At 47.6% G+C, this 13695-nt stretch overlaps 1 protein-coding gene across 1 annotated transcript in view; it reads right to left on the bottom strand.

Annotated features, from left to right (window-relative positions):
• VWF (von Willebrand factor) overlaps nucleotides 1–12890 on the bottom strand; it is a 130550-nt gene extending 117660 nt beyond the window's left edge. The window contains exons 1-5 of the mRNA XM_019754370.2: nucleotides 12658–12890; nucleotides 11408–11459; nucleotides 9213–9377; nucleotides 1355–1457; nucleotides 857–1065 (exon numbers count right to left, since the gene is read on the bottom strand). Of these exons, the coding sequence (XP_019609929.2) occupies nucleotides 857–1065; nucleotides 1355–1457; nucleotides 9213–9377; nucleotides 11408–11459; nucleotides 12658–12714 (586 nt within the window). The 5' untranslated portion in view covers nucleotides 12715–12890. The remainder of the gene's footprint in view (nucleotides 1–856; nucleotides 1066–1354; nucleotides 1458–9212; nucleotides 9378–11407; nucleotides 11460–12657) is intronic.
• Between the last annotated feature and the right edge of the window lie 805 nt (nucleotides 12891–13695).

Raw genomic sequence — 13695 nt, 5'->3', positions numbered from 1 at the left:
CTAAACATTTGGAAATTTTAAACCATGTTATAGGTTATGAAGGAATTCAAAATGAAAATTGGAAAATTCAAGAACTAAATGAAAATGTTACATATCAAAATTGGTGTTGTGCCGCTAACATGGTATTTAAGGAAAATGTATAGTCTTAAATGTACACATTGAACAATGAAAAGTTTGAAAAATCAGTGCTGGAGAAGACAGAAACAATCTGTTTTCCAGTCCAGTGAAAGGCATAGTCAACTGTTTCTCTACACACTTACCCCTTAATCAGAGGATAGTTGGGTCATAAGGAAAACGAAGAACTTATATATAAATGTTCAGCTTTTGCAAGGGAGCGTCACTAATCAAATGTTTATGTAATTGAAATTATCAAAAGAAGATTATAGATTAGTAGTGATTTTCACATTGTCTCTGGTACCTTCTATTGTTTGTAACACACATACACACAAACACACACACACACACACACACACACACACACACACACACACACACTGGCCTTTTGGGGCCGTGTTAAAGACGTCCCTTCACAGATTTTATCCATGAAGTGCTATTGCACTGGTTCAGGTGGGCCTATTCAAACCATCCAGCATTTACCAACCATCTACCACATGTAAGTTGCTATGGGGAATTCAAAGTTGAACCAAGTCAGGTTTGAGGAGTTCCAAGAGCTAGTGTGATAAGAGGTCGAGGCAGCGAGGTGGAATGCCAAGAGGTAAGGTTGGCAGGAGACACTGAGGTGACGTGAGTGAGGCGGAGGCTGGAATGCCAGGGGAGGAGTGTAGTGAAGGTTTGTGAGCAGGGAAGTTATAAGCACAACCACGCCTCTAGGAAATGGTACCCCAGAAAAGCTTACCTTCTTGAGTCCTAAAGTCATCTTCAGCAAAGATGTTAAAGTTGCCACACAGCCCACAGGTCTTGTTGAAGTATCTGTCTGACAGGAGGACCTGAAAGTTGCCGCTGCCATCGATCCTAGCCACAAAGCCATAGGCCACACTGGACAGCTTGTAGTACCCAGCCTCCGTTTCTACATAGAGTCCTTTGGAGGCATAGGGCATGGAGACGCTGGAAAAACAAGGATGAGCTCAGGAAGTGGCTTCTCGTATATTTTCTGCTTGTCTCTACCACTCTTCAACCCCAACCCCAGGCTGCAGGTTCAGACTGTGGTGCAAAGGGTCTGACGGCTAAGACCAGCAGTTGGGAGCCCGCTGTCCCCTAGCCCTGCTACTCATTCCCTCTGAGCACATTGATTTCCTCTCTCTGGCCTCCAGTTTCTTCATCTGAAAAATGAGGGGGGTGTGCAATGGTGTCCCAGGGTCCTTTTTAATTTGGACATTTTGGGCTTCTGACTTACCTCTGGTCCCCCTGTAGCACAGTACCATTGACAAACAACTGGATGTCAAAAAATTCCCCGAGATACACAGAGAGGCTCACTCTTTTGCCATTTTGGAAGTTCCCTGAAAAAGAAGAGTCAGTGGTGGTGATTATTACCCAGAAAAGTTAATAAATATATTTATAATCATCATCTATAATCTTATCCCAGTGGAAATCTTCCCCCAAAAGGCGTAATAAATGGGCAAAAATCGCCCCAAAATCTCATTTACTCATTCATCTTTCTATTCCTCTAAAAATATTTACTGAGTGCCTTCTGGATATATAGCCCTCTAGTAGTTTCTTATATTTCCCAAAAGAAAAACATAAAAGCATGACCTCTTCCTGATGGGAGTTTACAATCTAAGTGTAAAAATAAGACAAGCATGCAACAATTGAATACATTGTAAGGCAGCAAATAAAAGGAACAAAGTGAGTTATTGGTAACAGGAACTCTAGGATGTGTTGTTTAAAATGTCCTCTTTGGACAGCCCCAATCAGAATCCCTGGTTCCTTTTCTTTTTTTAATGGAAAATCGTGAGTCCCACCTCAGTTTACTGAGTCTAAATCTCTGGGAGAAGTTTAGAGACTCTGTAGGTGAAGTCCCTCACTCAGTGTGGGGCGCTTAATACGGAAGTAATAAATTATCGATGTGACCAGTAGAGATGTTTGGACAGCGAAGCACATGATACAATCGTCTCTGACAACATGACAAAGGTCCAGTTATGACGGACAAACAGAGACACAGGTGGTGGCACTTGATATGAGAGCATAAAAACAGGTAAGATGCATTTTTGCAGCATTATAAATACTTCACAATCCCACAGCTAGTCTCTGAGAACTGGGGCTCATGCCGGGCCTGTGGAATTCAAAGATGACTGAGAGGCCATGGAGATGAGGGAGCCAGAGGAACAGGACAGAGTCTGATCGCAAGCCTTAGAGACTGAGAAGCTGATGGAAATAGGGAAGGTGAAGGGCAGCCAGTGAGGACAGAGAGATGGAAGAGGACAGATTGGGGGGCACAGCGCCTTGGGGCTCCTGAAGAAATGGGGCATAGGGTCCAGGTGCAAACTTAACCTTGGAAATGAGGAAACATGCCTTCTCCTTGCAGGGTCAGGGAAAGTGGACTCCGGTTCCTCAGCAAAAAGAGGAGGCAAGAATATCTGTAGAAATAAGTCCAGGAAACTTGGGAGGTTTGTTGATATGAGGTCCTGCTGCCACGGCTGGGGCCACTGATAAGGAGAGTGAAGGAAGGGGCCACACCAGTTACAGCCTGGCAGAGATCTGCAAGGAGGAGCCCCCCAACCGAGGCCTGAGCTGGACCAAGGACAGAGACCACCTGGCACGTGCACACATGCGCACACACACACTCCTGACCAATCAGAATGAGACAGAAAATTGATTTCTTCACAGTGAGATTTCAGTGACAGTCGTCACATGTAAATAATTAGTGCATTCTAAGCAGAGTCTTGAATGATATACTGTTAGCAGTTCAGAGAAAGGTCCAGAGCCCGCAAACCACATTCTACAGAGTTCCAGACCAACACTGTCAGGAGATAAAGGAGACGCCAGCCAAGGTGAAGGGCTTTCGTCCTGTTTGAGGAGTCATGCCTGCCCTGCACTCTCACTCACAACTGTTTTTGCAGCTAGCACATCTTTAAAAAGTAGAGCCAACTTACTGATAGCAAGAAATTAGCCAAAGAAAAGCAACCACAACTAGGTAGATATAGTAAAATGTTAACGGTCGAATCTGAGTGGTGGGTATATGGGTGTTTATTGTCCTGTTTTGTCACCTTTGCTGTATGTTTGAAATTTTCCATAATAAAATGTTGAAAACACAAACAAATGGGACAGCCTGGCAACAACCTCCAATTTGCAGTTGCTCCCAGGAGCCTCCCGGGCCTCTGGGCATTCGCAGTGGACCAAAGACTAAATCTCTTCCCTGGGCCCTGCTGGGGCTGACACTGAACACTACACCTAGCTCTGAGTGAGCCGTCTCCTTCCACCAGTCACCTGCTGAAGGGGAACACAGTGAGCCCAAGAGATTGGAGTCTCCAGGTCCCTAATGACCACAGAACCCGTCTTCTCTTTAGTACAATTGTCCGTCCCATTCACCCCAGCTTCGTAAAGCAGGTGGACAGGTGGCTGTACCCCAGCTTCCCTGGGTAACTCGACCAGTATGTCGCCTCTGAGACAAAGGCATCTCGCTCCTGCAAACAGGAGAGAACTCTCTGTGTCCCTCTCCCTGTTGCAGGCTCTCCTTCCCTTTATTAGGGATTCCAGAAGGGCTATGAGAACAAGTCAGCCAGAAGTGTGTGGCTGGAGGGTAGATCGCAAAGGCTTTGGATGCAACCAGAGAGCTTAGGGTGAGCCACTGCCCTGCATCTGTGGATCTACTGCTCTTTAAGTCTTTCAAGGATGTAAAGTCACCTACATAGTTGCTTGTTTGTTCCCCAGAAGACAGGGATAACCAGGTGCATAGGAAAGCCTGTTACTATCACTGTAAGGCTGAAAGGCAGGGCCTTCGAGGCCAGACAAGCCAAGAATTCAGCAGAAGCAGAAAAAAAAGGAGAGAAAAAAAGAATAAAATCCGTGTGCCAGTCTAGGATATTAAATATCTGACTACTAGATATACTAGAAAGAGATAACAAAAAAGGGCAAATGAAAATATTAAAGAAGCAAGATAAGATTGGTCCTATAATATATCTAAGTTTTTAATTTTTCTATAATAAATAGGAATCTACTAGGGAAGTAGTATATAGTACAATGTAAGAACGTAGATTCTAAAGCCACACGACCTGGGTTCAAGTTCCAAATCCGTGCTTACTAGCTGTGTGATCTGGAGCAAGTTGTTTAACCTCTCTGTGTCCCAGTTTATCTATATGTAAAGTACTTAGCACAGTGCCTGACATATGGTGAGTGCTACAGAAATGTTTGCCACTTTAACTATATGCCATAAAATGTCCTAAGCCATGGTAGGAAGCAAACACCAGTATCCAGGAAGCTGTGTGGATCTACTGCTCTTCAAGGCTTTCAAGGATGAAAAGTCACCTGCATTGCTGCTTGCTCATTCCCCAGAAGCCAGGGCTAAGCAGGTGCACAGGAAAGCCCAGGGGTTCCTGTCACCGTAAGGCTGAAAGGCAGGGCCTTCAAGGCCAGAGAAGCCAAGAATTCAGCAGAAACAGAAAGTCAAACTAGAGGGAATCAGGAGAACGTGAGCTGGCGCCCTGAGACTCCCACTGTGGGGGTGCATGGAGCTCCCACTTTGTTCACGTAAATGACGTAGGCAGCCTGGCCGCATAGACTGTGGGACTTGGGTCCACCCAGGTCACTAACTTGCCCGTCATCACAGAGCTTGAGTGACGACAGAGATGCGACTCAGACCAGGTGCTGATTTAAGTATTGGCAGGGCTGGTTCTGTGTGGTCCCCAGGAGAGATCAGCATTAGGATGCTGAGGTGGCAGCCTGCGGGGAGCGGGGAGCGCCCGGAGCCCAGTGCTGCGTGAGGCAGGGACCCAGAGCGGGAGATGGGGCTGACTGGCTGGGAGAGTTGCCCATCTGGAAGTATGTCCTAGAGAAGGCTTCAACTCAGGAAAACACACTGTGGCAGCACGGAGAATCTTGGAGACCACCTAAACAAGTGGTTGTAAAACTGTCTTGCTCAGAAAGCAAAGTAAAAACACAATTTACTTCATGACCCAGGATACACACACTCACACATTTCACATAGCCTCACTGTATGCCATGCACTCTGCTACTTTCTGATGTCTTCTAGTTTATTCCATTTATTTTTTTAAATGCTGGTTACAACCATTAAATTAAATTGATGGTCTACAGGCTGTGACTCAGTTTGAAAACAACACTGACTTAGACTGGCTCCATTTTACAGACGGAGAAAGTGAGGCCTAAGTTTACAACAGGGTTCCTCCACCTCAGCACTTATTGACAGCTGCAGCCAGATACTTCTTTGCTGTGGGGCATCCTGTGCATGCTAGGATATTAGCAGCATCTACCTACCAGATGCCAGTAGTATCCAACCCCAGTTGTGACAACCCAAAATGTCCCAGACACTACCAGATATCCTCTAAAGGAAAATCACCCCACTTGAGAATAGTTGGTTTACACTGTTAACATGCGGCAGAGCCCACACCTGGGTTTTCTGACTCCAATTCCCAATCTCCTTTTGCACCACAAAGCTGCCTTAATAGGGTATGTGAGTGGTCTGGATTCCGTTAACCACTAATGCAGGGGAGAACTCTAGATTAGCCTTCCATTTTATTTGCTTTATTCACTCCCTGCAGAACTCAGCAGGGAATCTGATGATGTGCTTCCATTAGGAAGATAAGCCATTAGAAATTGCCAGTGAGCCCGGGAGAGCGGGGAGTGTGAAGGGGAAACTCCCACACTCCACCAAAATGCAGGGTAGTACTTCCTGTCGCTGCTAGGAGAAGATGGGTTGGGTCTCCACCCCAAGAGGCCAGAGTGAACCAGGGATGCTCTCAACGTATGACTGAGGAGCTAAGTGGGGGAGTGAGGCTTTCCTCAAATGTTGGAGAAGAAGCAGCCTAGGAAGCAGGTCGGCAGTTGGAACCAGAGCGGCTCTGAGTGCTTTCTGGAGTGTCAGGGTGTGGAACTTGCTAACGTGTGTTTATAACAAACTCTTCACATTTCACTCCTATAATTCTGATACAAATGATCACCATCCAGACACTTAGAAACAGCCATCTGGTACGACCACGCCATTTACTGATGTGGAGACTTAGTCTCGGGCTGGGGAAGTGACTCAGCACATTGTTGGTGCTTTATGGCTCATCCTGGGCTGGCTAAGGACCAGATCCTGCAGCATGGCCTAAAAAGAGCAGTCTCTCCAAGCAGGATTCCTGCAGTTTCTCCCTCCCTGCTCCACCTCCCCATGCTGCTGGCCTTGGCCTGGGACCCTGGAGCTTGTTTGCCCAGGAGGAGCCTGGTCAAGGAAAGGGCCACCCCCTCACACAAGGTGGTCCTTCAGGCTGAGACATAAACACTTTACTCAGGATGTGTACAAGGTCCACAGACACTCAGAGAGGAATGGGAATTTGCAAGTTGGAAGCAAGAAAACAGGATGTTACTGGAGAACAATGGAGCAGAGGTGTGTGCACGGACAGTCATGCTTGAGGAATGGGTACTGCAGCATTCACCAGCTGGACCCCTTCCCCTGGCCCCAGAGCCCCTGAAGCAGCTGTGCCAGCCCACCCTTCCCAATAATCCTCAGATTCTTCCTTTCATCCCAAGTCCCTCCCCCACCCCATCAGAAAACAGAAAAAGTAACAGCATGATTTGGGGTGGGAATTAAACCAATCTACATTAAAGTGTGATTGATCCATAGCCTGGTTTAGGCCAATTACCTGCCATAAAACTGGCACTTGACAAGAACAGGTTGTTATAAGAATAAGGACCCAGTGAGGGGGTCCCACTGAGATGGTTTGAAACAGAGAGGCCTAACACAGCCCTTCAATTCCTCCTTGGCCAGGAAACCCAGGAAAGGATGGCCCGAGGGGCAGGCCTCCACGCAAACCCACGTGGATATGTTGGGGAAGGGGGTTGATGTTACCCTGACCTTGATAGAAATGCCCCCAAGGGCCCCGCAGCCCCTCATCTTCACCATGTTCCCGTCCAACAAGTGGACATCCTGTGTTACAGAGGCTGCTTTCAATGACTAAGGTTGAGGTAACACTTCACACTTGCAGATACTGCATCTTGCTTGATCCTCACAGTATCTCCATTTTAAAGATGAGGACGCAGAGGCTGAGAGACACTGTGTAACTCCCCTAAGGACACTCGGTGAAGAGGGAGAGAAGAGAGTACTAGTTTTCTGACTCCAGTGCTGGCTCTTTCTTTGCTTCCAAGCTTCTGTTCCTGCTGGGGGCGGAGCTACCAGGTCCTACAGGACAGAAAACTGCCAATCAGCGCATGTGGATGAGCCCAGCGCTGGACAGAGCTGGAGTGGTGCAGCGGGAGCCTCTTGGAGGAGATGAGACAAACAGCACGGTGGCACCAGCATAGCTTTAATTTCCCTCCCTGTGATGGCTACGCTTAAGGGGGAGGGGTCCAGAGTTGGGTTTAAGTAGGGGAGGGGCCTTTTCCAACATGCTGCTTGCCTCCCTGAGCCCAGAATATGAACTCTGTGCCTGGTACTAAGATTTCATTACGTATTGCTTACAAATCCATCTCTAGAGTAAGGAGTCCGCAGTAGAGCCAAGCTAAAACACTGTGGAGTCAAGACAGCAAATCTTCCAAGGCACCCCAGTGTCTCCATAGGGTCCCCTTCCCTGGAAAGCCACAGGGTGGACAGGGTGTCACTATTTCCTTCTTTCAAAACATTCCTCCTGTCACTCCTTACCCTCCATGCCCAATGACACCCCCAGAGCCATCTCAGGTAGGGGGTCTGCACCATCTCCACTATGATTAGATAGATAGATAGATAGATACATACATACATACATACATACATACATACATACATACATACATAGATGGATGACAGATAAAAAAGAAAGAAAAAGAAACGATGTTTTCTCCTTGTGGTGAGAAGTTTTCAGATTTACTCTCTTAGCAACTTCCAAATATACCACACAGCAGTGTTAACATGACACCCATCATGATGTACATTACATCTCCAATACTTATTGATCTTATAACTGAAAGTGTGTACCTTTGACCACCTTCATCCAATTCTCCCACTCCACACCTTCTCCCTCTCATAACCACACATCTGGTCTCTTTTTCCTGTGAGTTATGTGATCCGCTATGGTTGGGTGTTTTTGTTTTTTATGTTTTCTTTTTAGAGTCCACATGTGAGATCATTCAGTATTTGTCTTTCTCTCTGTCTGCTCTAACTTATTTCTCTAGCACAATGCTCTCAGGCTCCATACATGTTGTTGCAAATGCACCATGATTTTTAAAGTAGAGAAATCCACTTAAAATAAATATTGGGACCATCTGAGATGGGAGGACCTGAGCCTTCAGCTTTCCAGGGAAGGGGGTTGCTTTTTCTCTCCCCAGTGTGGGTGTGTCCATTTCCACCTCACGTCCTAAGGCTGAGGACTCCGCCTTTGCTAAGCTGTGTAACACCTCTCATTCCCACACCAAATCATCTGATTAATTCTTAGAATGGGACTGTCACCAAACCACAGTTTTCCATCACTGCCTCCAGCCACACTCCCAGCCTCAGCAAGTGCCCTCTCTCCTTAGGACAGAGGAAAGTTCCTTTGTCCTGACAAGTCCAGGATCAAAATCCAGCTCTTCCTTTAATGATCAGTCTGCCCTTGAGAGAATCAGACAAACTCCTTGGGCTGCGGCTCTCCATTTGTGAAACAGAGGTGACTGACTCTGTCCCTACGTCTCAGAGCTGCTGTGGTGGTACAGAAATAACACGAGCACAGCACCAGCGCTTTTCCAGGAACACAGGAAGTACTCAACACCAGTTAGATACTCTGAAGTCGACTGAGACCACGCGACAATCCTTCCCTTTTGCTAGGGGTTTTGCCTGTTACCAAGCACCTTCTGGTTCCTCATTGCTCTTGACGCCACAGCTCCCACAGTGTTGCCTGTACCCAGAATAGTGGACACAACCACTAAAGAAGCATGAGGAATCTCTCCATCCCACCAGGCTCCCATGGGGAGGCCCGGGGGAAGCCCGTGTCATGGAAAGGCCATTCCCCACCATGCTCTCTGCAGGGATCTTTAAGATCAAGTACTGTCATAAGAACAGGAAACTTCCTTTACCCCCTCAGACCCCACATGCCAGGACTGAGCTCCGCTGGCTCCCATCTGCCATCCTCCCTTCAGTGCCCCAGACTCACCTATGAGCGAGAAGGAGTGTTGCTGGCAGTCCCCAGCCAGGAGATAACTGCAGTCTCCCGCAAAGCTGTACATGCTCTCATCAAAGGTGTTGATGAAGTCCCCTCCGAAGAGGCTGCAGCGGGCCATCGATGACCTGCCAAGAGTCCCCTCTGCGCATAAGGTCCCTAGAGGGAGAGGCCCACAGGTGAGCACAAGTGGGACCACCAGACCAAACCACTCCAGGCTTCTAGAAATGAGGCTGTGTCTCTTAGAAATTGGGCTGTGGGGAAGTACGTTCCTTCCAAAAAGACTAATGCTGCTGCTTTTCCACATATGACTCAGGATTCATAGAAACAATGGAACAGTTTTTTCAGGAAATCTGTTTTAATGCCATTTACTTACTGATCTAAAATTTTAAATGTGATACATGCTCATTATAGAAAATTTGGAGAATACAGAACAATACAAAAAAGTTAAAATCATCTGTAACCAACATTCAGCAGTAACTAGAGCTACCATTTTAGTGTTTATCTTTCTGTTCTATTTGACAGCCTATATATAACGGTGGGTGTTCTACAAAATTGTGATCATCCTATGCAAACTACAACCTGTTTCTCAAAACAGCAAGGTGTGATCATCAAATACGGCGAATGCTACTGCCAAGTGCCATCCAACAGAAAGGCGAGGATCTTTAATGCGGGAAGTGGCATGTCAAACCTTAGTAACAGTGTGTGACAAGTTTCAACAGTTTGGTGCAGTCAGTTGAGTGTGAGCTATGATTGAGAGAAGGTGTGTTTTCAAGTGTGCCGTAAATCATCCTCCACCATGACAACGCTCCATGTCACACATCACTTCTGGTACACAGCAATTTCTGTCAAATAAAAACATTATGATGTGTCCTCATCCACCTTATTCACCGGATCCGGCACCGTGTGACTTCTGGCTCCTCCCCAAAGTCAAAATGATTCAGGACATCGAGGCAGCCACGACAGTGCAACTAAAGACATGAAAGAGGACTTCCAGAACTGCCTCAGAAAGTGGCAAGAACGATGGGATAGTGTGTTTGAAGCAAGGGGGAGTATTTTGAGGGGGACTCATGGCAATGTGTTTTTTAATGTAATAAATTATTTTTATTTAAACATTCACCGTATTGTTTGATTATACCTTGTATTGTAAAGAATTTATCATGCCATTGTGTATGACTTTTAGTGGCTGCATTATATTTCACATTTAAATGTATATAGTATAACCCCCACCCCTATTGTTAGGTTCTTAGCATTTTTGTAAGTTTTCTGATATATAAATATATTGTAATGAGCATCTCTACATTAATCTACTAGTATATCTTGAACAGATTACATTCTAAACAGATCGCCCTGTGTGCCTGATACATAGAATCTATAAAGTGTTAACTCTTACAGGATCATGTTGTAACTCTGAGAGGACTCTTCTGCCACCCTCACACCGTGTGTGTGTGTGTGTGTGTGTGTGTGTGTGTGTGTGTGGGCAGGTGGGGAAGCACAGCAGTAAATCTCTAAGTTTTCTTGGTCCCCTGGCACAGGATCCACCTAGTAGGAAGATACAGAAGGTGCGACCCATGTACATTTTGTCCCAGACTAACCCATGAGTAGCAAGCTGGATGTTGCTGGCCTGAGTTGTCTAAGTAGAGAGGGTCCTTCCTGCCATTCACAGACTCAGAATCTCAGTGACGAAAGGAAGACAGTGCAGTTCAGTGAAAAAGAACTGGCCTGGGACCCAGGAGAACTGACCTCTGATCTTGGCTCTCTGTGACTTTGGAGCATTTCTCCTCTCTGACCCTCAGTCTCTTCATCTGTATTATGGGAGGTTCGACCAGATAACCTCTACAATCCCTTCTAAAACTAATCTATCCAAGTCTTGGATTCTTTCCTCCCCATCCTCCAGCCCCATCATATAGGACTGTTCTGTGTCGCCCTTGTGCTTCTAAATTCCCCAACTGGAGAAGGCATTTTCAGATACCTGCTCCTTGGAGAATACAAATCAGGGGCAGTGGGACTCTGCAAAACCTTCATAAGAGGAATTGACCAGGCAACCAGTGGCTCTGGCAGGGCCAACAGGAGCCTAACACCGGCTGAGCACACAGGTGAGCTCCCGATACACCTGTTTATTTCTAGGAGGGGATTGTTCCCAGTGGTCCTAGGGCAGGAGTGAAGTGTGGGAGCACTTTGTTACCTACCGGGCAAGGTGACGGCCAGAAGCAGCACTCTCACGAGCCTGGCAGGAATCATCTGCAGAGAAGCAGGAGAAATGAGCTGGTGATTACTGCCCACAAAGATGGCTGCCCATATGTGCTACTATCCATGCATGAAGTGGGAAGAACGTTATTTTTCAAGTAAGAGAGAAGATTGACCCTCATTGGCTCCTGTCAGCCTTTGAACATGGAGTACCAATTATTTAAAAAAAAAAAAGACCCTGGCCAGGTTCAGGCCCAAGAGTCACTGTTAGTGCCTGTGAGCCAGGACCCCAGGCACCCTTCTCCAAGAAGCAGTCCCAGAGCCACAGCAGAGGAGGAGGGCTCTGCCTTCCCCTCTATGCTCCCAGGCCAGGCTAACCTCTCCCATTTCCCTGTACACCTGCAGAAGCTAAGAGATGATGCATATTTTCCTGCCTCTTCATCCTTCCACACTTGATAGCAAACTAGAGAGTAAGAACTTTCTCATGCTTTTGTTCCACCCCAGGCACCAGACTTGGAGAATGCTCAGGAACCACGTGCTGGTCTGCCAATCACACTGTCCCATGAGCACCTTGCTCATCGCCATCCCAGCACCTAGCGCAGTGCCCAGAAGATGCTCAGATAGTGCTCACTGAGTTGATCTGATAAAGGCACAGGAGCCCAGCCGCCCTGGTCCCAGGCAAATATCCACACTGAGTATCCCACCAGAGAGGGACAATTGACCTTGCCTGGCAGAGTACAACCCCACATCCCTTAGAGCCCCTTCCAGAGCTGTTTCCTCTGGAAAAGGTTGCTAAATTAAGTGCAGAACCTGTCATCGGACATTTACTGGGGGTGACTCCTTTCCCACTCAATGCCCCCGCCCCCCAATCTGTTATATATCTATGGAAGGAACTCTTTCATGTCAGTTATGGCTGTGACTTGGTCTCAAATCAGGTAGCCTCTCCTACAGCTTCCCCACACACAGGTACACGAGGCTGCTCCCAAAAAGTACCAGAGATGAAGGCAAAGCTCATTCCAGCCTCATCTGGTCAAGTAGGAAACACAGTAAAACCCAGGCACGAGCAGAAGCAGCCACAGGACCCCCCAGAGGCAAGTGAAGGAGGGGACCTGAGGATGGTCCCTGGCTCTGAATCACTCTCCAAACAAAGCCCTTCTAGTCCAGGGAGCGAGAACCCCAGCTGCTCAGAGGGTGGGATCAGCCCTGATCTTCATCCCACAACGGAGCCAGCCCTCCTCCCAGAAGGCCATACCTTCCCCTGCAGATGGGGCCGCAGGTATCTCCGAGGTCCCTTGGGAAACAGCTGCATGGCAGTGCCGCCAGGCCTAGGCCATGCTCCCCGGCAGCGGCGGACGGTATGGCTGGGTAGTGCTGCTGCTCTGCCCTGGCTTGCTGCTGAGTGACCCAGGGGCTGCACACAGCCAGGCAGATAAGGCCCAAGCAGTGACGTCCACCAACACCTCCCGCCCCTTTCCCACCACAATAGCTGTGAGCTGCCACAGCAGGGGACTGGCCTCCTCTTAATGACCAAGGGGAAACAATGACCGGAAATGGTATTAGAAATACCTCCAAGCCGATAAGGCTTTGAACAGTTTGGTGGGAGACCTCTTGGCAGCTGCCATAAGGAGCTGCCTTGCCCTCCCCATGCCCCCGTCACCTGCTCCCTGATCCTCATACAGACAGGAAAACCAGGCAGACCGACCCAGGCCAGGCAGGAATACAGACCAGATCCGGCTTACAAGGCCAGATTCCAGGGAAGTTTGGAAAAATACCTCAACCTGAGCCAATTTAGCCACCATGTTTGGAGGAAAGAGAGAACTAGTGCTTCCCGTCCATGCTAGGTACGAATGATCCAGCCCTGGCCCCCGACAAAAACACTCAACTTGGGTCCCAGCCAGGGTTAATGGACAAGTTCAAGATGAAGGGCCTGGTCACAAGCCCTTTGGAAAATGATGGCTGGGATGGTTTGATTCTAATAGTTCTCCTAGAAACTCTTCCACCACTCCCACCCCCAATCTTATACACACATACACACGTACCACATACACACACACTACACACCACACACATACACCAACACACACCACACACATACCACACATACTACACACACCGCACAGCAAACATACATACCACACACACATCACACATATACCACACACACACCACACATACACCACACACCATACACACCACACACACACACACACACACACACCACACATACACCCCACATACACCACACACCACACAAACACACACTACCTCCAATTCTTCTTAACCTCCAATT

Source organism: Rhinolophus sinicus, linkage group LG02 (genome assembly GCF_036562045.2).
Source record: "Rhinolophus sinicus isolate RSC01 linkage group LG02, ASM3656204v1, whole genome shotgun sequence".
Taxonomy (NCBI): Eukaryota; Metazoa; Chordata; class Mammalia; order Chiroptera; family Rhinolophidae; genus Rhinolophus; species Rhinolophus sinicus.
Note: the sequence above shows the minus strand (reverse complement) of the source record. Positions and strands in the feature narration are given on the sequence as shown.